The sequence below is a fragment of the Aspergillus saccharolyticus genome, assembly GCF_003184585.1.
Source record: "Aspergillus saccharolyticus JOP 1030-1 unplaced genomic scaffold BP01scaffold_2, whole genome shotgun sequence".
NCBI lineage: Eukaryota > Fungi > Ascomycota > Eurotiomycetes > Eurotiales > Aspergillaceae > Aspergillus > Aspergillus saccharolyticus.
Window position 1 is genome coordinate 1,230,380 of NW_020290612.1, and position 24,312 is coordinate 1,254,691.

The following is a 24,312-nucleotide window of genomic DNA, read 5'->3' on the forward strand; positions in this document are numbered from 1 at the left end:
GGTCGTTGGTGCTTGAGGTTATTTTAATTAATGTTCACTTTTTTTTCTTTCCTTTCGCGTTACAAGTAGCGGTGGGGGTGTACTTAAGTGTATTCCTGGTGAAGTATACCAATACCTACCAACTAGGCGATGCGATACTCCATCGCAGACTTGGTTGGCACTACTGGTGGTAAGGAGCAGAGAGAGAAGATATAGTGTCTCGTCGGGTTGAAATCATGAACAGCGTACACGAAAGAATAAACTCATGAGCAAGGTATTTGTGTCGACAAGCATGATGCCGATCTTGAACCCGGACCTGAAGCTTACTTACATCGGTAACCTTTTGTAGATACATAACTCATCCCCAATCATATGTACAAGCTCATCACTTCTGTTGCTGATCTCACAATCCAAGGCAACCACATATATCACCCACCCAACAATCCACCCTAAGACTCAAATGCATCCCCCTTAGTCTCATACACAATCTCCCCCGTCCTGGCCCGCCGCCGCACCCGCCCAAGCGCATCATGCTCCCGATCCCACTCCTCGAGCCGGTCGAGCGGCACCTTGACCAGCTTGTTGGCTGTCGCGTTCTGCTCGACCTGAATCTGCGTCTGGCGGAACTCGTACCGGCCTAGTTGCGGGAGCACCTTGATCCAAATGTGATAGTACACTCCGCATGAGCCGACACTGAACGGTTCAAATAGTTAGTGCATGATCGCGGCAAGTGATCACTCAATGGCATAAATCTCCGACGCTGGGGATAGCACATACATTGCGAGACCAACAACACAGTATGTCCCGTACCAGAAGCTCACGTCACCGCCGTCTGCCCCGGTCGAAGGAGGGTACCATGGTGCTACGAGCATATACAGACTGGAGAGGATCGCGAAGCAGACGGTCGCCGTCCACGCCCGGTAGCCGGACGAGGGGATGTTGAGACGCTGCCGGCGACGCCGCGTGAGCAGAAGCCCGACTGCGAGGAGGAGATTGAACGCATTGCTGGGGTATATGGCCAAGTCGACCACTACATCAGTTGGAAGTTAGCTTGCCATTCGTGCAGTATGTCTTCGCCATGGTAAGTGGTTGGGCGCACCGAAGTTGAAGGCATCACCCGCAGGTGGGGCAAGAATCATGATGACAGTCAGAGCCCATTTGAGGAAGTACGGGCCAAGGGGCGTGCCAAACGGGCGCGTCGAGGTCCAGAATGTGGTGAATGGGAGAACACCTTGTCTATCCAAGCCATTAATATGGATATGACGTGAATGACAAAAACACCGTGAGGCCGGCTGTCATGACCTACCTTCCACATTCTCTGAGCATGCGAGACTGCCCGATCAACACAGCTAGCAGATTTCCCAAGGCACTGAGACAAATCAGGACGTTAAGAGCTCGCGATGCACCAGACGATCCAAAAACTTTCTCAAAGAACAAACCCGCGGCAACCGTGCTCGAATTGAGTATCTCTTCCTTGCTGGCGGCAGAAAAGTACGCTATATTTGCAAGAATGTACAGAACGGCGACTAGAAGCAGTGATGCTGGAGCGCTCCATTTGAGGGTTTTGGTGGGGTTCTAGCCAGTCAGTTTAGTAGGCGCAGAGCGATCAAGACCCAGTAAGCGTACCTTGACTTCATTCGCCACATTGCATGCATTACTGTACCCAGCATAAGAGAACATGACCTTGACCAGCGCGTTCGTCGCGCCATAAACTGTTGCCTCGGAGGTTCCAGAGAAGGCATCCCGGAAATTGACGGTGGGATCCCTCACGGACGTGTGGCCACCAAGGACTACAAGCCCTGTGATGCCGATGCTGGACATTCGTCAGTAACCATCCGGATAAATCGCACAAGATTCTTACAGTATCAATGTTATGGTCTTGACGAATCCAATGGCGTTTGTTAGCCGAAGTGACCATTTCGTATCAAAGGCTAGCACTGATTCTGAATTAGGACAAATTACTCCGTATAGGTCGATTGACTCACACAAGACGGCAACAGTATACGCAGCTACTGCAACGCCTTTCTGCATCCATGCCGTCGAGTCCACGTTGGCAAGCTTGAAGAGATAGTTCGCCAGCACTGCAGACATCGTAAGCTCCGTACTAGAAATCCTTCGCCGGACGCACATACCAACGGCGTTACTGCTGGCAAACGAGAATAAAACAGTTTGCATGGCAAAAACAGTAGGGAAGAAGTACTTGGGTCGTGGGTAAGACTGTTCGAGATACACCACCTCGGAGCCAGATCGACTCGGAAAGTATGATAGAAACTCGAGGTAAACGCCGAGCATACTACCGGCCATGAAAAAGCCAATCACCCAGTAGAACAAAGCGAGGCCCACCGATCCGGCTCCAGAGAGCACCGTAGCCGCTGATTGCTGTTAGTTGAGCTCAAAGATCAGGGCGTTGACAACATACGAGTTGAAAAGACACCGGTGCCAATCATCTGGTTCAAGTTCAAGCCTATCACCGATATCGCACCTACAGAGTACCCCAGAGGAGACTTGATCTCAATCGGCGCACCACTGGCTTCTTGATAGGTAGCTTTAGCTGAATTGACGCCTCCGGCAGCAGTATATTGTAGATCACCATCTTCGATGACGCTAAACTCCTCAGATCGCTCATCCGTCTCTATATCGGCCGACTTCGTGAAGATTCTAAACCCCATGATCAAGTCTGAATCAACTGAGTGGGCGAAGGCCGGCGCTGTGCTCACATTCTTGCAATATTGGGGCATTTGCAGTTATTATACCATCTTGATAGGGCTCTAGAGGTGGCGACGATGCTATCTTGACGATGCTCATTGTAGAATTCGATGACGCGATTGCTTGGATGCGTTCACCTTGCATGATCCGGCAGAAGGCGACATGCTAGAGTAGATGAGGTGCTGAAACTAACAACGCGGGGAAAGAGAGCTGAGTGGCTCAATAGCCGAAGTAGGCACCTGTATATCGAGGTTGTCGATTTGCTCGACACCGTGCACAGGCATAATTAGGGCTCAATCCCAAAGAACCATGGACCACGAGGATCCGGGATTGAACGAGATTGAGGTATCACTTGACAAAACACCGCAAGACCCTTTGGTGCGTGTTATATAACATCGGGCACTCAGAATCCTTTCTATCTGCGTAGCCATCGGCATTTTTGTTAGTGGTGAGGAGACAGATTGCACGATCGCAGGGGCTGATGACAGCATCCAGCGCTAAGCCACGCAAGCGCTTGCTTGATTGATCACTGGTGTCGCCATCCACAGCTTATTGCAACGATGAATGAGAGTAACGTGCCCGGTCTCAATCTATGATAAGCGAGCTCAGAGATGGGTGATTTGTATTTTGTAATCCTGGCGGGGTGATACTGAGCTGCGTATTCGACGAACCAGAACTGTGCAACGCTGCCAAGACTGTCGATATCTGAAGCACGCTAGGACCTTAGCCATAGTCAATTCAACTTTACTTCTCTGAACAGACAGTAGTCTTCAAAACCTCGTCAAACAAGGCGTTACTGGCCAATTCGAGTGGGATTGCACTCGTCAAGTTTTCCTGAAGTGGCATCGACCATGCAAAAGATTGAACTCAATGGTTCTAGGACGCTAGCGGACAGGCTTGGTCTTTCTCAGAGATATTGCATCATCAACCTTGAGCACATAGCATGTCAACCATTGCCTCTAAGCCTGACCCGATACCTAAAATTTACTATGCCTATCGCCAGGGGCAGTCGAGGTTCGAAATCCACGTCGATGTTTCTATTCAGAGCAGATAAATCAGCGAAGCTCTCATGACAAGTGCAGAATGACCTGGGTCATGATTGGAGATCCTAACACACCCATGAACTGTTCTTCGATAGGGGATGTTCAGGAAAGAAGTCGTGGTTGCTAGAATGCAAGTCAGCATATTCCGATAACTTCCCAGAAATCAGTCCTATTCCAAGCAAATCCACAAATGAAGAGACACCAACACGATCTTGACCACAGGCATAAACGTCCATCAAACCAGAAAGCAACGGTAGTCTCACCCACGGCACACTCCACAGGCCTTCAACCAGTTTCATATCCATCAAAAACCCGCGAGACCACCCCATGAAACAATGGAATAGTTCATGCAATCCGGAAGCAAATTGTCACACGAACCAAACAACCGTATCCCTACGGTCATGTTCCAAACGTGCTCCCAAGCCAGAGAGCCCTGCCCAATCAGAGATTCAAAAGCTCTGCATCAGCCAAGGGACTGCCGTGTCTCGCGGACTTTTGTATTGTGGTTCCAGCCGCTTCGTCATGCTATACCTGCAGGTTGACAACGTGGATCAGGTTCACAGGCGATAGATATGCGGCGTGGGCATTTTCTCCGAGCCCACGTCCCCGGAAGGAGGTGCGGGTGGGTCTTCTTACTTCAATTACCCCCGGTTTGCGGGTCATACGTGGTCGTGCTGCGTGAGTCTGGAGTGCCGGGGGGAGGGGTCTGCTCCAGAAGTATCCGACGTTGCACTATCCAGTGGTGTGAAAGAGATGGGGTAATCGTCGGACTTGCATGAGCTGCGAAGGGTACAGTATGTAAGGTTTGTCACTTGGGAACGATGCCTGAGCCGAGCTCTTGCGCACAGAGTCTGAAAGATGAAGGGGTGGAGCTCTCATTCAGGGTGTAGGGTGTGTCAAACCGAATCATAGAGACATTTCTGGAAGAACAGCACCAGCACGCTCGGAGCCGGCCACGACCTGCACCATGAGAGCAAGTGATCTGTTGCATTTCTGCACATGGCTCTTAGCAACCAATCGTAACCTCTGGAGGTCTTGAAGCAAACATGCATGCTGAGGACGAATGCAGAATCACAAACAGGGGGGTGGGAAGGGTGTGGGAATGGATATGTGCAGTTCCAGTCACCTTTGAAATCCCATTCTCCCCCACGAGGCCAATTCAAGTCGCTTTAATCCCTGGTGGCGTGGAGGGAGCATGAGGGATATCTACTCCGATCTATGCATCTTTCTTCTCGAGTCTGACTTGATGCGTAGTTGAAACTCTGCAGTGAAGAAGAACGGAGCAAAGGATCGGTGCAGAACAGTCAAGCAGAGGAAAGTAAGTCTCTGGTGAACTTTAGCCGGCGACTACTTGAAAGAAAGACAGTACCGGGTCCTCCCTGGAAGAAGATCGAGAAAGAGCCGAAAGATCCCGTGACAATGGCCCTCGGCTGATACGGGGTTGATCTGAACAGCTCTCCAATCCCAAGCTCCCTGGACCCAGTCCCTTGTTTGTTGCAGCCTGCACTCGCGGACGCAGACCTTCTGGTGCCAAGGGAGCATGCCTCTGGGTGTCTACTCTTGGGTTACTGATCATGGTTCTCGCTAGGTCCAGCGAGGTTGTGCGCAAGATTACAGGCGCTCACTCTCAGCACCCGGCCTGCAGTTGGGATTTTCACTAAGATGGTGAGCCTGACCGCCCAGTTGGTACTCTTTACGCGTCGAGCAATTGACAGGCGAACTACTGGCTTACTGATCGGCAATTTTTAGAGTACGCTACATCGGAAACAGTGCCATCGAGCCTGTCATTACCACCCTCAAGACCTTGATACTGCCACGTCCAGTAACCCCGAGTTGCTACATCAAATCGCGTCAGCCAAGACAGCGAGGCAGTCCAGATTCTTTCAAAAGATTTCAGTGCAATCATCTAATTTGCAAGCGGGCTAAAAGGTTCGGAGATTAGAGAATTGGCGGGCATTGCATCATCACTTCAACAGCATTGGCATAAATCAGTTTGGAAGCTCTATCCAAACACTTCCATAATTATATTAGAGATCTGTCCAGCAGCACGAAGCACCAGCGTCTACATAGCCTGGCATATGGTCCAATTAAAGTACATGGATCTTGTCCGCTTCCCCCAAATGCAGCAATGCAGTCAACGTGGATGTTGAAATGCTGGAATCCCACAACGCCGTCTAACACAGTAAACCAGGTAACCAGAAGCCATGGAGTATATCTTCAAAGAAAGAACTGCAACACGCTATGCGTTGAACAACAGAATATATGAAACACACTATTCGAGTTCCAATCAGTCATGCCGCTCCAGAAAAAAACAAAGGAAAATAGGTCGTGACTAGACGAGCGGCGCGCTTGCGCTGGAAAAGCAGTATGCTGAGATGCGAACGACATAAGAAAGAGAAGGAAAGGGGGAAATGGTCAATATAAACAGAAAATAGAAAAGAGATCGTAAGTGAGACCGAATCATATCACAAAAGAAAGTGCGTCATGATCGTCTCCATTGTAGGCCCGCTACAAGAACCGAGCCTGTCCGAATGAAACTCCCCGATATGAAGAAAAACCCCGACTTCAAAGAAAGGACATGATGGCGGCAGTTCAGTCATTGACCATGTCATTCAAGGCCATCTTTCTCCGCTTGGCTGGTCTTGAATCTTCAAGGGTTGGTTCAGCGCCCTCTTGCTCCGTTTGAGCTTGCGGCGGGGAAAGTTGCAGCGACTGTCCTTCTGTAGCCGGAGCCATAGACCCCAATTGGCGTATTGCTGGGTCCAAGTATCCTGGGTCTGACCCTCCCGGACGCATCTGACTACTCGGTGAAATCGGCTCGATAAATCCATGTGGCGGCATATGTTGGCGGTGCTCTTGTAAAAACTCCTCTCGCATGGGCGACGACCATATGGCATTGTATGGATCGCTGCTTCCACGATGACTTTGTGACATAGAAACCGGAGTGGCCATCGTTGGCGCGTATATTGGAGGAAGTCTCACCGGCGACTCCCCGTACCCTTCGCGAGGATCTCTTCCCATTGGCATCTCTCCCATCGGCGCCCGGTTTACCATTCTCGGGGCCTCCGAGTAAGGTGACATCGGTAAGAATGCGTGTTGATACTGCGGTGGTGTCGTAGCAGGGTTTAAGGCCTGGTGGGTGTAAGCGGACAATGGCCTTCCAGCTCCCGTGGACATGCGACCCACTCCCATCACGGGATTGTACCCAGCTGGCAGAGAGACATAGCTGGGTGGCGATGTTGCCGTCATCGACTGCACTGATCCAGAGGAGGAAAATCTCCGATGGCCAATGCTTCGTTGCATTGTCATAGCGGGATCGAGGGCTTGGGGATACATCGAAGCCGACCATCGATGTGGTTGTCCTGACGAGGCCCCCATGGCCATTGTCCCTGCTTGACCCCTAATCATCTGCAAGTCTGTCACGGGACGTATTTCTCGCGAGGAGGTGGCTCGATGCATATGCGTTCTTCTCGATTGAGAGCCATGGTGCTCCCCGACCGCTGCTCTATCCAGCTGTGCGGCATACGTTCTGAGCGATGCTTCTTCTGCCTTCAACGGCGGTCGCCCTCGCTTCTTATGCGTGACATCTACACAGGTAGCCTAATTGGAAGATTAGCACGTTTATGCCTATTCAGCTTTCATGGTGCAGAACTCAATGCGCAAATGGGAGCGCGCAACGGCTCTCCGGTGAACTGAGCGGAAATGCACATGGACACTTACCTCTTTTCCTGATAGAACGCATCTCCGACAGGGCCGTGCTGGGTCGCAGCCCAAGTGCTTTTTCTTGCAGTTGACACACGCCGATGCGACATGTGCTTTTGTGCGTCTCGTTGGCTTTTGCGCTAGCGGGCGGCTAGAAGCTTCGGGGGGCGACGATGCGAACGAGGGTTGCACGTATGCAGCCACTGAAGATTGCGATAGAGCCTGGGCTCCTAAAGAAGGTGGAAGTCGTGCTGAAGGAAATGCATCGCCAACACTCAGCGGTTGCCGTAGCGCTTCCTCCCCAGGGGCGGAAACCAGGCGCTGCACTGCCGGTTCCGAGACAGCCACAGCACCCACGGAGCCCGAGGGAAGCTGAGAGCCGGAAATCGCAATAGGTGTTGTCGTCGGCGCTGTCACGCTTGCGGATGATACTGGTTGAAAGAGCTCAGGATGTCCGGGCCGCCTCGCGGTGCCAGAAGTCTCCAGGGAGTCCTCTGCTGGGACCGGACCGGACATAGAGCGAGGGGGCGGTAAATCCCGAGGCGTGTACCTTCGAGCATTGGTCGACCGATGGAGATTAAGAGAAAGCCGCTCCTGGCCGGGATTAAACCTTGGATGACCGAATTCTGTAGTGATGTAGGAAGAAGGGGGAAGGACGAGTGATTGCATCTGGTAATCCTGAATGCTCGGGTTGACAAAAAGCCACTGCTCACAAAAGTAATGGGACACTGTTCGGGTTGACTGTAGTTGCGATAGCCACCATCTCTGACATCAAGAGGGTCCTCGGTTTGTATAGGTGAACACGGTGTGTTGTTCAGTCGGCAGTAACCATTGAGAACTCCATACAGTGGCAGACAGAGGACCACAGGAGCTTATAATCAGTCAGTCAAGATTCACGATTGGAGGAGTCACAAAGGAGGATACGTCGATCAGCAGTAGATAGCAAGATCGTGACAGCGGTTTTCCATGGCTTCGATGGTCTCCATCTTGGGGTGATTTATTGCAGCATGGCGGGCGATCACTGGAGCCCAAGAAAATGCACAGAACAACAGGAAAAGCAATAATCATGGAATCAATTCGGAAATAAAATACAGAACTTGTACATTACCTTTCAGTAATGAAGAAGAGCCTTTTTTTTTTATTCTTTTTCCCTTGGCTTGTTGCTTTCCGGACGAAGTTTTTATTTTTATTTTTTATCTTTCTTCTCTTCCTTATTTCTCTTAAATATCAACTTTGATCGGAGTATCTCTCCCTACTGCATAATATCAGAGTCAAGGCCCGAGTATGAACTGGCTCAACCACAGGCAACGGCAGATGTGGGAAGTGATGAGGTGGTGTGGTGGTGAACTATACCGGAAAGTGAGGCGTATAGATCCGGTGAGATCACACTTGTTGTCCCTAAGAGGAAGCGTGTGTCTGTGGGAAGAGATAGGAAGATAGAAAGAGGAATAAGCCAGAACTAGACGAATAGGAGGTTTTCTGAGAAGGTCCAGATCAGAGGTGCAGCCTGGTTTAAAGGGCCAGGGAAGTTTGCACTGCACTTGAACAGAGATACAACTCGTTAAGAACTGGAAAGCAGCTCAGTCACCCCGAAGAGGGAATACCCATAAGGGATGATGTGACGGGTGTTAAAGATCCCAGTCTCACATCGTCGGTTCTGACAAGGCTTATACCCTTTTTTAATCCCTCCTCCTCGCTCTTAAAGGTAAAGGGACCCTGTCTGCTTGGTGGGCTGACAAGAGAGGGTGAGCTTGAGGTGTGGGTAATGGGTGCTCAGTGCAACACCGACTAGCAGCCGATAGACTACTTGATCTCCATGGAAGGGAAGATCTGAATGGGGAATCTCTGCCTCCGTCTCCTCTGGAAGCATGTCAGTATGTACGAGAGTCGATTTGGGAGGAGGGGGGAGGATCAGGAGAACGAGTGGTTCCAATCCTCCGGAGAGTTGGAGACGCGGGCTTGTCATGAGCCCCCATTTTCCAGATAGCTTCACCAGTTTGACAATGGATGGTCCCATTACTTTTGGTATTTTTTTTTTGTTTTTCTTTTTCTTTTTATGTTTTTCGTTTTTTTGCTTCTTTTTATTATTTTTTTGTAGAAATGTAATTCTTTTTTCGCAAAGGCACAAAATGGTTCTTGAGGTAAATACTATTGCCGACAGCTGCTTCCATAGCCTCCTCGGTGACTCGGATCTCAAACATAGTTGTGGCTGTTATTTGGATGTTTTTTTTATTTTTTATTTTTTATTTTTTTTTTTCCGAACACCTTGTTGGACCAAAATGAATCGACATCTTCCCTGTTCCGGGGCCAAGATGTAATTCGTTCTGACCGGCTGGTTGGGTCGAGAGCAGCAGTAGCTTGCATCAGGTGGTCGATGAGGACTGGATGCCGCTGTCAGTGACACAGGCCCCATAGTCTCTCAAAAAAGGAAAGCAAAAGAAAGAGAGCTGGAGAGTAATAAGGCTAAGCCCGAATTCGCATTTCTTTTTTCCGTTTTCCGCTTGTACACAGTGCTGCCAGGTGTGTATGTTATCATTAATTCATAATTCGTAGCAGTCATACCAATCCGAAGAAGCAGAAGCAAGGCGAGAAGAGCGAGTTGGAAGAAAAGAGGTGGAAAAGAAGAACTTCTCCCAATCCCCCCAAGGAGTGGGCGGACGGATCGACATCGGCGCCCACCCGCTGCATCCCATTGCCAATAGTCTCTAGTCCCGCTTCGGAAGGGATGGGAAAATAGAAATACCGTAAAAATAAAAATAGGAATAAGAAAAAGAAAAAGAAAAAGGAAACAGGGAATAAGCAAATAATAGAGAAGTTGACACGCGCGACCGATCGAGGCGTCAATGGAGAACTCGTCACCCAGCAGCAATCCATGATATCTGTAGTACTCCCGTACTCCGTAGTTACTGCTTGGGAAGACTGACTAGTGGATCATTTTTTTTAAAGCTCGTCTGCCATTCGCATTGGACGGATAGTTCCTGCTGTCATTGTGTAACCCCCTTTCTACATCCACCACCATATGGTAGTCGAGACTTCAATCATGCTAGCCTCTGGGTCACTATGAATTTCTGGGAGGTCTGGAAGTACGGACTTGACCCTATCTTATTCTTCGGAACTAGTTATGAGCACTCGCCGTTGAGTAGTCAGTACGGAGTAACTACTGAAGTTACGGTAATTGACTTCACTGCCTCTGCATCCCGCTCGAGAACGAGAAAAGCGAAGCAAAACTTCTATGCAGGATTACTTGTAATGCTGCATGCATTTCGCAACGAAGACATCATTTGTAAATCCAATTGAAAGCTGGACGGGGTAGAGAGAAAACGTGGTAGTGTTCGGAACTGCTCCAGTCATTCGACTTCGGTTTCCGCTGAACTTCAGTGCCATGGAGAGTCTCATCCATACAACCGTCGGTTGTACTCGAAGCATTCCTGGGGAATTTATCGGCCAATGATTCATCAGGTTCGACTGTCATCTAGTACTGAACTTGGATGTTGCTGCGGTAAAGACGGTTCGAGTATGTATATGATACTGTAGTCGTCGTCTATTTTCTCGGTGAAGGAGCTGGGTTGGAGATACAGTAGCTCCCGAGGCCCGCCCCATTCTTGTCAAACCGCCCACGGAGACATTGAACGCATGCCATGCGCGTTTCGCAGAGTGACATCAATGCTTGACTTCTCTCATGCTACCTAATTAGTCGCAGCCAATTAGTAGTATCAAACAATGTCAACTCCACCCAACTGAAGAGTTCGCGAACGAGCCTTACTGATATAGTGGTCTCTCCGACCTCTTAATGAGACGCTTCGTTCGAGCATGACCATGTCTTGTCCTATCAAGATGATTGGGGGGTGGTGGAGGGGTGAGCGCTACATTTAATAACCCGAATGGCCCCGAATGAAAGCCAGTAATTTTCCGGCTTGACTCTGCAATAAATAGCCTACGGCGCTATGTCTGGTCCCACCCGGAAAATGCCATTGGGGCTAACGGAAGTGTGTCCGACATCTGTGTAGAGTGTAGACTAATGACATTGTGTATGAGCCTGTACGTGCCACCTTCTTCGAGGCCAGTGTGCGACAAATTTGCCGGTCGGCTCCGGGAATTAGGTGCAAGTGGCGAGACCATCTCGCACACCTTACGCATTGGATTCGTTCAGTCGTCGCGGATGAACTGTTCTATGAGCAAGGAGGAAGCAATAAGTCCCTAGCTACTCGTTAGTAATCACGAGATCTGACCCAAGCACGGAGGTATTGCTTGTTTCCGTGGAATGGTGAAAACGTGCTGGAAAGCATAAACGCGGCGGATCTCGAACGGGGAACCGACAAAACTGACCAGGCCAGTGGATTAGCATTGAAGTCGAGACAGGGTCTTATTGTCCGGTGTGAAGAAGCTGACCATCACAACGACTTTCCCCCCAATGGTCCGACAAGATGGTTAGTGGAACAGACAATTAGCCTAGCCCATTAAACTCAATGACGGTCGTTGTTGCATGAACACGACTCATACTCCGTAAATGGCCCGCCTGATACTGTAAGGAAAGTGTGACCCACCATGCTCCCTTGGAACGGAGAGCAAGCTTGGATGCCAAGTGAGCATCTCGAGTAACTCAAAGGGCCTTCCGTAACGGCTTTCCCTAGTGTGAGGAAAGCCGAAGTCATTGTACCCGACACTTACTGCTTTATGGTCGTATTTAGTCAAATCAAAGCTTTGATTTATTTCCCGAAGCCTCGCTTATTGGACACGTTTGAGCCCGCCGGCTGGCCCTGAGCCGTGACTATTATATCCGTCAAGAGCAACGCGGGCCACAGCGGGGATCTTTTGTGCTGTCAAGTCCTCAGGCTACAGGATAGCCCGTCCTTGGAACAGTGTTGGTCATGGATTGCTAAGGACCTTCGTGTACGAGCACCCAGTCTCGTCCTCGATTTGGGGCAAACTTGACGCGAAACTTGGCAATTAGCCCCATCAGCATAAATGTAGTCGGTCGGTCCCAGGTCGGAAAAAGAAACCAACTGAAAGCGAGGGAGGCACTTACCTCATACATGGAGAAGCCAGCAAGGGAGCCAATGCAGTTCACACTAAGCACCAAGTACCGATGAGCCAACAAATCGCGGGACGAGTGTCTTAGTGCATCCAAACCGGCAAAAGCGTTCAGTCTAATTCGAGCTTGGAAGCGACAGCACGATCTGCCCGGACAGGCATCAATAGTTCGAGCAACCGGCCCCTGAGCCTTAAACCTCAATGGGTAAAGACTCAAGGAGTGTTGCGGATTGGGGGGACGCGTACGGAAAGATAGCTCGGTCGTAGAATAATAATAGTTGGTGATAGTCCCCGCAATTCCTCATGGCACTAGTGACTTGGTAGCTTTTAAGCTACTAAGGTCAGTGAACCTGCTCCTCCGTGTCACTGAGTCAGGCACCGAGAACGTCGGACATTGCATTGCTTATCGCTTATCGGGGAAGAAGAAACTAAGCATACAATGAACGCGTGTGTAGACTGAGTTGATGAGCTCTGAGAATTGCCTTTGATTGGATTGAGGACTAAACAAGAATGAATGATTGTACTCCAGATTGAAGATAAGAGGTACATCCAAAGCAACTGAGCCGATCTGCCTTTTGCCCAAAAAGGTTTAGCGGGACTGACAATTGCGATGAACCATTTTGGGAAACACGCAGGCTCCCCCCAGGGAAACGATTGGCAGGCGGTATTTGTCACTCACCCTCCCGCAACTCCGTACTTTCTCTCAATTCCTTCTCCTCCCGTTCGAGGCTCAAACAGACTATCGCTTTGACTACTGACGCCCCCCTCCCCCACTCTGCCGCTAAACTCGACTTTAATAATAAGACCGATGCTATAACTGCCACCCGATGTACTTGGACTTGGAAGTCCAAGTAAAGGGTCATCATGCAATATCTAAGCCGTCGAACTGATGATTGAGGCCAGCTTTCCCGCTCCATCGCTAAAATCTTCCCTGCAAAAGAGTTGGACGGAACGACCGGTAACTCGGAAACAAAAATGACCATCGAACTGGCACCGTGGACAACATAGGAGAACAAGCCATTGGGCGCCATCGCTCCAGTGAGATCAATGTGGTAGCACATCCGTGATCCCACAGCGTTTCTTGATGCGTGTGCCGGCTACACAACGCTTCTTAGTAAATTTCCCGAAAAGGGTCTTCCCGAGGCAGACTCCGGGCTAGTGCTATCGACACGAGGGCATTGTGCACGGTAGTTATCCGATAGTCACACTGACGATGCGGCCGGAGAAAGTGGCGGGTATACCGCTTCCATGACCATGCCATCACGGGTCTTGGTGGCGGCGAATGCCCCGATGGCCTCCCTCTCCGAACCAATTCTCCTGAAGGGAGGTCTACTTGTTGGTTGATCCGCCTATCACGTCTTCTATAGCGGCTGCCACACTATGAGCGTCTCCCGTGCGCGACGTTCGGCATTGAGTTTGGATTTGAGACCACTACCTTGATTAGGGAGCTCGAGTCTGCGCAGGAAACGCGGCTATCGGATTTGGGACGTATCTGCCTAGGCGAGGACATCATAGTACGCCAAGGTGATAAGTTTGTCACCGACAGACTGAGGACGGCTCGTCTAGGATCCATACATTGGAGTCGCATGGAATCCATGTTTGGTATGACTTGACGAGCCTAGGCAATATTTCCGCGTCATGAAGTGCTTCGCTTACCAGACACATCTCCAGTGTCCAAAACAGCTCTTTGCCGAAGCGCTCCTTGCGCGGGCTCGGAGAGAGACCCTGTGAGGGGGTTGCAGAGAGCCACTGCTGTCCAGAAACCCCCCCCGTTCTGCAATGGCCAATTTCGTCTAACAACATCCCTGACGCTCAGGTATTCTGGATTTGTTAGGCACTGGTAAACCCCGACGCTACGGACCAACGGTCTCTGGTCGCTTGCATACCTGATGAATGCGGCCATGAGGTCACTTGCTCCAAGTTACCCATAGCAATATCCTGTGGCTAGCAAGCTCTCCGAAGGGGCGACGCTTGCCTTTCCAGCCGTCTCATGCGCATGATACTACTTGTAAGCCAGCACAAGTACTGTACTGCCCCTTTCAAGACTGCTGGCATGCCAGTGAAGCTTGGAAGAGGCTGTTCTGGGTATGAAATCAGATTTGCCGTTGCGGGTCAGATTCCTCTTCCAAAAGTTAATTGATCCGCCCCAAGTGGGAATCCATACCTAGCTCTGCATCAATGGGTATTGTCGTTGGTCAGATCGGTCTGCAGGGAGTGCCGAATGCATTAGTAACCACTGTATGACGAACGTTCAGCCTGCGGTCTGCAGACTGCACTGCGGAATGATCAGTCATCTGCATGGGGCAACTCAGTTGACGCAGGCTTGACAAAGGCAGTACGCTCGTAGAGAGTCGGTGAGGATATGACCAGTCTCATTACGCGAACTCAATTGACTTCGATGATTCTCTCGGTTTCTCAGCTTCTTTCCGTCCTCCTCCCAGACCCCCGGTGAGAAAGGAACCGTTAACCCTAGGCCGGGACGGTCCGAGTATGATAGAGCTCCCATGATATGAACGTCCCAATACGGAAGATGATTCTTTCAATAATTGACAATGGAGAAAATTATTTATCCACGAACCTGCATCATTGCACAGAATAAATGCCTTCATGTTTCCGCCGGGCCCTTTCTTTATCTACGGCAATGCTGGTGTCAGATCGGTCCTCGCTCACGGTGATCTTCCAGACCCGTCACCATCATTCTGCTTCCCGAGACAAGGTAGGGTAGGATAATCTGCGGCTGATGCATGCCGCCGAAGTTGGGACTTCAGCTCGAAGCTTCGCAGCGTTACAGTGCAATCGCTTCCCACATTTCTGGTCGCCCAATTGCTGATACGGCCCAGCGACAACGTCTGCATCCAAGGCCTAGCATAGATTGGCGCGCGCATGAACTCTCTTCGAAGCGACTCAACGGACTGGGAAGTCCTTCGGCTCCTTTCCCACGGGCGTTGCTTGGGGCTGCAGTGAACAATGTATAATCGTCCTTCCGTGGAGACTAAGCTTGGATACGACACTGAAATTGTATAAATTGTATTTGGTATCAAGTACGGTCGGACTTGGCAATGCAGTGTTACTTTCCTCGTGGACGTGCATGCTGGAGAATGGGGAGTCTGCTTGCTTCCTCACCCCATCGTCGGAAGGTTGGCTTGTGATTGTCCGTTTGGCACCTTTCTCGAGACGACCAGTTCAGAGTGAACACCTGCCCAGCAATGCGCAGATCTAGTACACTCAGTCTCGATGATGGACCAGGTCCTGGGTGTACTCACCCGGCATGCCTTGCAGGCCCCGTGGCAGTCACCAGCACCTCCGTTTCCAAGTAATGGTTCAATTCAATCGGATAATTCGCCCCGTGAGCCTGATACTCAGCGAGCACTCTCGGCTCCGACATATGCTTGCGCCGGCGGCCGGATCCGCATGCGCTCTTGCTGGTGACTCGGTGCGAACTCTGACATGCCGAACAGGCGCGGTGTGTACAATCGGGCAGCCTACAGCCTACATCATCGCGATGAATGTCACGGTCGATCATCTGTGGTGGTACCCTGGAGAGTTTCTTGGGCCACCAGACCATTGGGGGACCCCTTCGGCGATAGCTTTGCTGGCCGGGTCATGACAACAAGGTCGACTCCTGCTATGTCAGGTGTTTTCTTCGTGGCGTGCGTCGGAAAAGGCGCATGCAACTGGGCTGGGCTCTAGTGATTTTGTTTTGACTTGCGCCTGTTAATTCAGGATTATGGGCGGTGGTTGCAAAACGAGTGGTGGTTGGCTACAGTATCGATCGTATGAATGTATATGCAATGGGTGCCAGGACGATTGAGCGATGTAACCCGGATGCCTTTTGGGCTATCGGGAATACACCGATGTTCTCAGGCGCTTTGCTTTGGCTAGTCGTAGCCTTTGTTCATCGCGTCTGAGGTGGCTGTGTCAATTGGCATCACTCAGTAGCTGTTCTGCTGTGAAGGGGCGCTGTGAGGGACGTTCTGATGCGAAGAGTATACGATCCTGCAGTTCCCTTGACGTCAATCAGGCATTCAATTCTTAGGATGATGTCAAAAGGTAGAACAGGGACCGTGTGGTTTGAAGTGAAATATGAATCACGAGTAAACGAAAAGCCAAAAAGAATGACCAGACTGGGGCTCGATCCCAGGACCTTATCGGTGTTAACGATACGTGATAACCAACTACACCATCCGGCCAATTGTTGAAAATTTGATTGTCTTTTGACGTTATGTTTGTTTATAAAATGAGCATATTCCTGATGATGCGACTGCAGGCAGCAACTTGATGTCAAGTTTAATGGTCGCACTTCGGAGTACAGCAAAGCCACCCCGACTGCACGGACCATAGCCACTAACATAAACTGTGGCTCGACTCTATCCGATCCATGGATGTCGCTACCATATCATATCATATTCCATCAATCAACGGTACCTTCAATCAGTTATTCACAACACGAACTTCGTATTTCTCCCAGACACTTTAGCTCAGTTCGGCTCGGCTCTGCTCAGCCCAGCTCTCCTCGACTCCGCCCCCCAGCCGGGTCCACCAGATAAACACAATCACCTGACCCCATCCAGCCCCATTAATTGGTCCTATGACGAAATAGACCCAAAGCATCCCACCAGGTACTACTATTACTACTACTTAGAGTCATTCGGCTTTTCTATTGTACTCCGTAATACCAACCCGACCACACCAGATACGAAGTCTCCGGTCCGTGGCCTGACTAGCAGGAGAGTCTTGTCTCGCCACTCCGCCGTAATCCAAGGACCCTCGGACCGAGTGTATTTGTACTTTTAGTGCTGACGGAGAGGTCTGGCCCCACTGGAGACTCATCCGACAGGTGGGATGCACGAAGGATGCTGCGGCATGGTTCAGCCTACCCCCTCACGAGGGGGCGGAGAGGGTATATTAACCACGCTTCAGCTCCTGCTCTCAGCTTGACTCGGATTTATATTCATATTGAGCAAATCAAACCGCGTACTATACTGTAGTCACTTGGACTGACACGATGATTCAACCATTGCATATTCGATTTCCTGGTGAGTGCACGATTCCATCCTGCGAAGAGGACATACTACACCACATAGTATAGTATCAACTAACCGGCGATGCGTAAATAGCTACTGATGCTCATGCCTGGAGTGTATGCTACACCCCCCCCACCTCACCACCACGAATCCTCTCCCCATCTTAGCCACTCAGGGGATACGGATGTTCTAACCGAGACATAGATTATAGCCGTCGCAGAGGAATTATCTCTCCCCTATGAGATGATGACCCATACACTCTCGAATCCTGAAAACAAGAATACCGATTCCACTGCACACCCGCACCACCTCCACCTCCCAGTTCCAAGTACGTCGAACTTAAACTTCATTTCAAGTTGAAGTCAATTCCCCTCCCCCAGCTTTCCGAAAACATTACAGTACTCCCAACTAATATCCCCCTCGCAAAAAAAAACAGCCCTAACAGACCCCAACACAACCATCACCCTCTTCCACGCCGCCCCGATAATCCAATACCTCGTCGACTGCTACGACACCTCCAATGTCCTGGGGGGGAGCGACAACAACAGCACCGACAGCCACGAACGCCACCAACTGAACCAATGGATGCATCTCCAGACGACATTCCGGGAGGTACTGGACGGTTCCTCTCCTACTACTACTACTATTACTAGTGTCCCCAACCGCACACAAAAACTCCACCAGATCCTCGCCACACTGAACGCAACCCTCATGCGGAGCTCGTGGCTCGTGGGCCAGAGGTGCAGTTATGCCGATTTGGCGTTTTTGGCGGGGTTGCATTCTCTTTTGGTGGAGGCGCAGGAAGGGGAGGAAGGGAAGGGGGAGGTTTTTGCGAGGTATCCTTTTGTTTGGGCGTGGTTGCGGAAGATGGCGATGAGGGGGTCGTGGAGGAGGGTGCTTGCGGTTAGAAGGCGGGCAGAGGAGCAGAAGGAGGTGGAGGAGGAGATGGATGTTGCTGGGGGTAGTGGTAGTGGTGTTCAAGAAAAGGGATTCTTGGATGAGGAGAGTGAGTGGGAGGAGATTGAGGGGGTCGGGGTGGAGGTGGAGGTGGAGGACAGTGGTAGGAGGTCCCAGAAGAGCGGTCCGGCTGTTGCTGTGTCTGTCTCGGCGGTTCAGACGGAGGTTCTCGGAGAGGCAGAGGAGGAAGAGGAAGAGGAAGACAAGGAGGGGTTGTTGGCGTGTGCGGCGGGCTTTGTAATGCAGAGCACGGCTACGGCTACGGCGCCTCTGGTGGATGCGCATGGAGACGATGAGGAGGAGGAGGAGGAGGAGGAGGAGGAGGAGAGGGAGGGGATACTTCCCTGTGGTGCATTTGACACGCACGCGCGGCTCCCAGCCGTGGTTGCAACGGTAGTTGAGGAGAAGAACGACGACGACGATGAGCGAGAGGGAATACTCCCCTGCACCGCTATCGGGATACAAACGAAGCTGAGAGCCCCAGAGACTCCAAGAGTGGAGGATGAGGACGACGAGCGAGAAGGAATACTCCCCTGCGGTGCATTTGACACGCACGCGCAGCTCCCAGCCGTGATTGCAATGGTAGTCGAGGACGACGATGAAAGAGAGGGCATACTGCCCTGCGCCGCAATCGGGATACAGAAAAACCTCAGAGCCCCCGAGACTCCAAGAGTGGAGAATGATGCAGACGACGAGAGAGAAGGAATACTGCCCTGCGCCGCAATCAGAATGGCCATCGCCCAGCGCACAACGCAAAGCAACGAAGACAGCGACGAGAGAGAAGGGATCCTCCCATGCGGTGTATTCAGCACACATGCCCAGCCCCCGGCCTCGAGCAGATTCAAGCCGGTGAATCACGATAACGATGACGATTTCGAGAGGGAGGGCATGCACCCTTGTTCTCTGGTTGGGATGGTGTATTGAGCTTGTCTACCACCACTTACCCACTGCTTTTTCGTCCAAACAGAATGACATGACTAAACCAAGCGACGGCCCCATGAATACTGTAGTTTTTAATACTTATACTCCATCCATTATTTATTGCACAAGCACAGAGGTATCTACAATGAGTAAACGAATGCAAACACAAAAAAATTTTGATAACCAGCCCCGAACAAATGGTATATACATAGCATAGTAAAAAAGGTAAGGAAAAAGAATCCCAGAGGAAAATCTACCTCTTTTTCGAAGGTCTCGCGTTCTTCTCCCGCCGCTTCTGCTTCAACTTGCGCGCAATGCGGATATCATCGGTGCCCTTCAATTCACTCTTGCCACCTGCTGCAGCCCCGCCAAACTTGCTAAACTGCCGCTCCTTGGCCGCCTCGTTCTTCTTCTTCATCTTCTCGTAGTCCCCGCGCAGCGGATCCGCTCGCTTGGGCGCCCGCTCCTGGCGATGGCGGAAGCGGTGGCCGCCGCGACCGGCAGCGTTCAAATCAGCAGCCAGCCCCGGCGTCTCGGCCTCACCCACGCGCGGCAGCCGGCCCAGACGCTTGCCCTTCTTCCAGGCGTCAAAGCGCCCAGACCGGAAACTGGCGGCGATCTTGGCGCCGGACTCGCCGCGCACCAGCCGGGTGCCCTTGGAGCCGTCCTCGTCGTTCTGGCGGGCGACGTACTTCTTATGACGCTTGTCCCAGCGCATCATGGTGCGCGGCTCGCCGAACCCGCGGCTGCCCTCGTCACCCAGAAGATCCATAGCGGCGTCGCGCGACGCCTGCGCGAAGTTGGCGTTCGTGCCGGAGTGCACACCGTAGGCGCGGTCCTCGGCCAGGTTGGTGGTGGTGGGGGTGTAGGACATGAAGTAATCGGGGTTTTGGAACGAAGTGGCCGCCGCGGTGCCGTCCTTCGTATCCTTCTTGTTGCTGTTGCTGCCGTAGGCGGAGAAGGTGACTTCGAGGTCGGATTCAGAGGCCATGGACATGTTGTCGGGGATGCCGGTGGCTTCATCGTCATCGTCGTCGTCAAAGGCACCAGTACCAGCGGCCTCATCGTCGTCGTCAGCAGCAGCCTTGGCTCCGGTGACCGCGTCTTCGACGAACTCGGACTGTTCTTCGGCCTGCGCCTGGCGCTTCTTCTTCGCGTCGAGCGTCGTGCGCACCCGCTTGATGGTGCTCAGGGCTTCCTCGTTCTCGGGCTTACCGCTGCGGCGGTTGTTCACCTCGAAGATCGTCTCCGTGGGCCGGTAGCCGCCGATGCGGGCGAGCATCTTCTCGCGCTCCGCTTCCAACTGAGAGGTTTCGTCGTTGAACAGCGGGTGGATGGCGACCCAGTTGTCCGAGGCGACCACCTGCTTGGCGCGCTTGGCGCTCTCGAGGGCGGCGGCATTGCGCGTGCGCATGTACAGCTTCTCACCCTTGGCGGCGACGGAGCGCTGGTTGGAGATATCGGTTGAGTCTTCGACGACCTTGGCGACCCACTCGCAGTGCTGTGACAAGCCATCCCGCGGCAGGCTTCCGACGACGACATCTTCGGCGTAGTTGACCTGGTCGCCGTACTCGCGGCCCAGCACGAGTCGCCGACCGAGGAAAAGCTGGAGATCCAAAAGGTAGGGTGCGTCCTGGTCGCGTACCAGACTGTAACTCCAACCCGTGCGACCAGCACGAGCGGTACGACCAACACGGTGGACGAAGATCTTGGCCTGCGAGGGGAAGTCGTAGTTGATGACGTTGGCGAGAATGGGAATATCGATACCTCTGGCCGCGACGTCGGTGACAACTAGGATGTTGGAGATACCAGACCTGAAGTTCTGGACCTGGATCTTCCGGGCAGTCTGGTCGAGGGAACCGTACACGTAGGAGGTGGCGAAGCCCGCTTCGCAGAGGAGCGAATACAGGAAGTCGACATGGTGTTTCGTGGCGGCGAAGACGATCGTCGAGTGTTTCGTCGGGGACTCTTTCGTATTGATAGCTTTGTCCATTGCCGACCGCTTGCGCTTTCGGTCCTTGAAGCTCTTCTTCTCGTCCTCCTTCTGACGCTGCGCAGCCTCGGTGGGGCCCGTGGGCATCTTGATCACGTCGTGAAGAATGTAAAGCAGCGCACCCTCCTTGTCGCCGGACTTGACAGAAAAGAACGCATTCTGCAGATCCGGGGAGATCTTGCTCTCGGTATCCAACCGAATGAGCGTCGGGTCCTGCAGACCGGCGCGGGCGAACTCGACCAGCGACTTGGGCAGGGTGGCCGAGAACAGCAGGGTCTGGCGGTTCTGGGGCAAGCCGTGCAGAATCTCGGTCAGCTGCGCGGCGAAGCCCATCTCGAAGAGACGATCGGCCTCATCAAAGACGACATAGCGGATGCTCGACATATCCAGATTCATCTCGACCTTGAGATGCAGGAAACGACCGGGGGTGGCGATGACGATGTCCGGGTTGCCGGCCATCATGGAGAACTGCTCCTCGAGGCTGTCACCACCGACCAGCAGCACGGACTTGAGGTCGGTGCCCTTGCCGAGCTCCTTGACGACCTTGAGGGTCTGCAGCGCCAGCTCGCGCGAGGGCGACAGGATCAGCGCGCGGGACCCCACCTTGGTGCTGTGGCTCTTCAGCTTCTCAATCATGGGGATCACGAAGGCAGCCGTCTTTCCCGAACCCGTGCGGGCCATGCCCACTACATCCTGGTCGTCCATGATGACGGGGATTGTCTTGCGCTGGATCGGCGTCGGCACCGAGAAACCCTTCCGGGTGATCGCCTTCAACAGATTCGCATTCAGTCCCATCGCCTGAAAGCCACCGCCCTTTTTCACCGTCCGACCCTTGAGATTCGAGGCCTTTCGGTTGGCCGACGCCTGTGTCTCCGCAATAAACGCCTCGTCATCTTCATCGTCGTCGTCGTTGGGACCGTTGTTGTCGCCGAGGAAATCGAGCTGCTGCGGCGCGGCCGCCTTGAGTGGTTGGCGCTTGGCCTTCTTGTTGGGGACCTGCTCGATCTCGGAATCGCTATCATGTTGGAACAACGCACTGGTGATGTCGAATTCATTCTCCGACATAGCCGGAGAGGCAGCACGAGGAGCCATTTTTGTCTTCCGCCGCCTGTCTTCTTGTGATGCGGGTTCGACCTGCAGATCTGGACCTCCAACATTTTTTTTTCTTGGGTGTCGGGGAAAAATGTCAAGGCGGTGAGGCAGGCGGGATCAACGTCGCCCCGGAAAAACAAGTAAAACAAGTTACGAGCAAAAGTGCAAACGAGTCAAACGGCGCAAACACGACAAATCCGACCACTCCGCGACGCGTCTTCCAACACGTCCCGAAGCGGTAAAATGCCATTAACTTAACACCAATTCCATCATCGAGCTTTGCTTCACTGGCAGTGAATAGTGCAGTGAACAGGGTGACCACCTTGACCTTTGTTTTATAATCTGATACCCCAAAGAATAAACGATCTAATGGGTAAGTCAAATCTTTCAATCTTCAACTTCAACCCATCCTCCATTCTCAATCCCCACCATCCCTCGACAACATTTTTCCTACTCTCCCGCCGCGCATACACCCAGCTAACCGAAAACTTCCTTGCAAATCAGATAGCGGCTACAACAACTACAACAGCAGCTACGGCGGCGGTGGCGGTGGCGGCGGTGGTGGTGGTGGTGGCTTTATGCCCGGCGAGATGAACAACAGTCCCTCTGGAGGAAAGGTAAACCAAACCGTCCTCTACAAGAAACCCAGCGTCAAACCCTCATCCCCCCCCCCCCAAACCGACCCCCCAAAATCCATACACCCATACTAACATCAAGACCCCCTAACAGAGCGACTACAACAACGCCACCCTCCGCCCCATAACCATCAAACAAGCCCTCGACGCCTCCCAACCCTACCCCGAAGCCGGCTACCAAATCGACTCCGCCGAAGCCGCCAGCGTCTGCTTCATCGGCCAAGTCCGCAACATCAGCTCGCAGTCCACAAACGTCACCTACAACGTGGACGATGGCACCGGCGTGATCGAAGTGAAGCAATGGATTGACTCGGCCAGCGCCGGCGGCGACACGATGGACACGGACGGACAAGCCAAGCCCGGCGGCGGCGGCACGACAGCAAAGAATCAGGTGCAGGTGGACGGTTACGTCAAGGTGTTTGGGAAGCTCAAGACGTTTGGGAATAAGCGGTTCGTGGGCGCCCATTGCGTACGGCCGGTCCAGAATATCAATGAGGTGCATGTGCATTTGCTGGAGGCGGCGGCGGTGCATTTGTTTTTTACGCGGGGGCCGGTGGGGGAGAAGTCTGCGGGTGGTGCTGGGGCTGGGGCTGGGGCTGGGGCTGGGGCTGGGGATGCGTCGATGGGTGGGGTGGATGATTATGCTGGGGGCCGGGCATTGCCGGCCATGAGTCCTGTCGCTAGACGGGTGTACAATCTGTTGAGGACGGAGCCGCAAAGTAATGAGGGGTTGCACGCGCAGTTGATCGCCGCAAAGTTGAGTCTGCCTATGCCGGACGTGGCTCGGGCGGGCGATGAGCTGTTGACAGCCGGGGTCATCTTTTCCACGGTCGATGAGCAGACGTGGGCCATTCTGGAGTATTAGGCTTGATCTCATCTCATCTTCTTTACGGCAATTGCGCGCTTTCTCTTGATGACAATATGAAATGGCTATCGATGGATGATTCTTTCTTCTGTGATTGGCTTGGCTGTTGCCGGACATGACATATACTGTACTGCACACAAACCCACTGGCTGGATTTGAGGCGGTGATACAAAACCGACAAGAGAGTTTAGTTTGGTATGGCACAGCGGGACATCACTCGAAGAATCTACACAACTTCTCGGTTCGCTTGCTGGGTTATGATCAAAAACTTTGGGCAACAAAATGCCTTCCCTTCCATATATAGACAGTACAGTAGTACAGTAGTACACTTATACCGGACTAGTCTCGACACAACACTATAAAC

At 52.3% G+C, this 24,312-nt stretch overlaps 5 protein-coding genes and 1 non-coding gene across 6 annotated transcripts; 2 read left to right on the plus strand and 4 right to left on the minus strand.

Moving 5' to 3' along the window:
- Positions 1–428: 428 nt before the first annotated feature.
- On the minus strand, positions 429–2,648 carry BP01DRAFT_332565 (high affinity methionine permease; the record flags this gene model as incomplete). The annotated part of the gene is made up of 9 exons (XM_025573098.1): positions 429–672; positions 757–1,009; positions 1,079–1,215; positions 1,286–1,554; positions 1,606–1,792; positions 1,841–1,916; positions 1,965–2,060; positions 2,112–2,351; positions 2,399–2,648. 9 exons carry the CDS (start codon positions 2,646–2,648, stop codon positions 429–431), a joined length of 1,752 nt encoding a protein of 583 aa, XP_025435498.1.
- Positions 2,649–5,987: 3,339 nt separating this feature from the next.
- On the minus strand, positions 5,988–8,099 carry sclB (putative C6 transcription factor; the record flags this gene model as incomplete). The annotated part of the gene is made up of 2 exons (XM_025578600.1): positions 5,988–7,328; positions 7,443–8,099. The coding sequence occupies 2 exons, from the start codon at positions 8,097–8,099 to the stop codon at positions 6,321–6,323; spliced, it is 1,665 nt and encodes a 554-aa protein (XP_025435499.1). The 3' UTR covers positions 5,988–6,320.
- An 8,478-nt stretch (positions 8,100–16,577) lies between these two features.
- Positions 16,578–16,651, minus strand: BP01DRAFT_t23. The gene has a single exon. It is a non-coding gene; the product is annotated as a tRNA-Val (tRNA).
- Positions 16,652–17,148: 497 nt separating this feature from the next.
- On the plus strand, positions 17,149–19,366 carry BP01DRAFT_388545 (uncharacterized protein; the record flags this gene model as incomplete). The annotated part of the gene is made up of 4 exons (XM_025577844.1): positions 17,149–17,497; positions 17,579–17,601; positions 17,690–17,813; positions 17,931–19,366. The coding sequence occupies exons 1-4, from the start codon at positions 17,467–17,469 to the stop codon at positions 19,364–19,366; spliced, it is 1,614 nt and encodes a 537-aa protein (XP_025435500.1). The 5' UTR covers positions 17,149–17,466.
- A 101-nt stretch (positions 19,367–19,467) lies between these two features.
- On the minus strand, positions 19,468–22,495 carry BP01DRAFT_352981 (ATP-dependent RNA helicase DBP10). Its single transcript, XM_025574063.1, has one exon. The coding sequence runs from the start codon at positions 22,446–22,448 to the stop codon at positions 19,617–19,619; it is 2,832 nt and encodes a 943-aa protein (XP_025435501.1). The 5' UTR covers positions 22,449–22,495; the 3' UTR covers positions 19,468–19,616.
- Positions 22,496–22,720: 225 nt separating this feature from the next.
- BP01DRAFT_388547 (putative replication factor-a protein) lies at positions 22,721–24,211 on the plus strand. Its single transcript, XM_025577845.1, has 3 exons — positions 22,721–22,821; positions 22,953–23,065; positions 23,178–24,211. Exons 1-3 carry the CDS (start codon positions 22,818–22,820, stop codon positions 23,946–23,948), a joined length of 888 nt encoding a protein of 295 aa, XP_025435502.1. The 5' UTR covers positions 22,721–22,817; the 3' UTR covers positions 23,949–24,211.
- The last annotated feature ends 101 nt before the right edge of the window (positions 24,212–24,312 follow it).

Bases quoted from the DNA above. Each gene is read 5' to 3' on its own strand.
- BP01DRAFT_352981 (XM_025574063.1), bottom strand. From the start codon at position 22,448: ATGGCTCCTCGTGCTGCCTCTCCGGCTATGTCGGAGAATGAATTCGAC.
- BP01DRAFT_388547 (XM_025577845.1), top strand. The intron at 23,066-23,177 runs GTAAACCAAACC...ACCCCCTAACAG, and splicing joins ACAGTCCCTCTGGAGGAAAG to AGCGACTACAACAACGCCAC.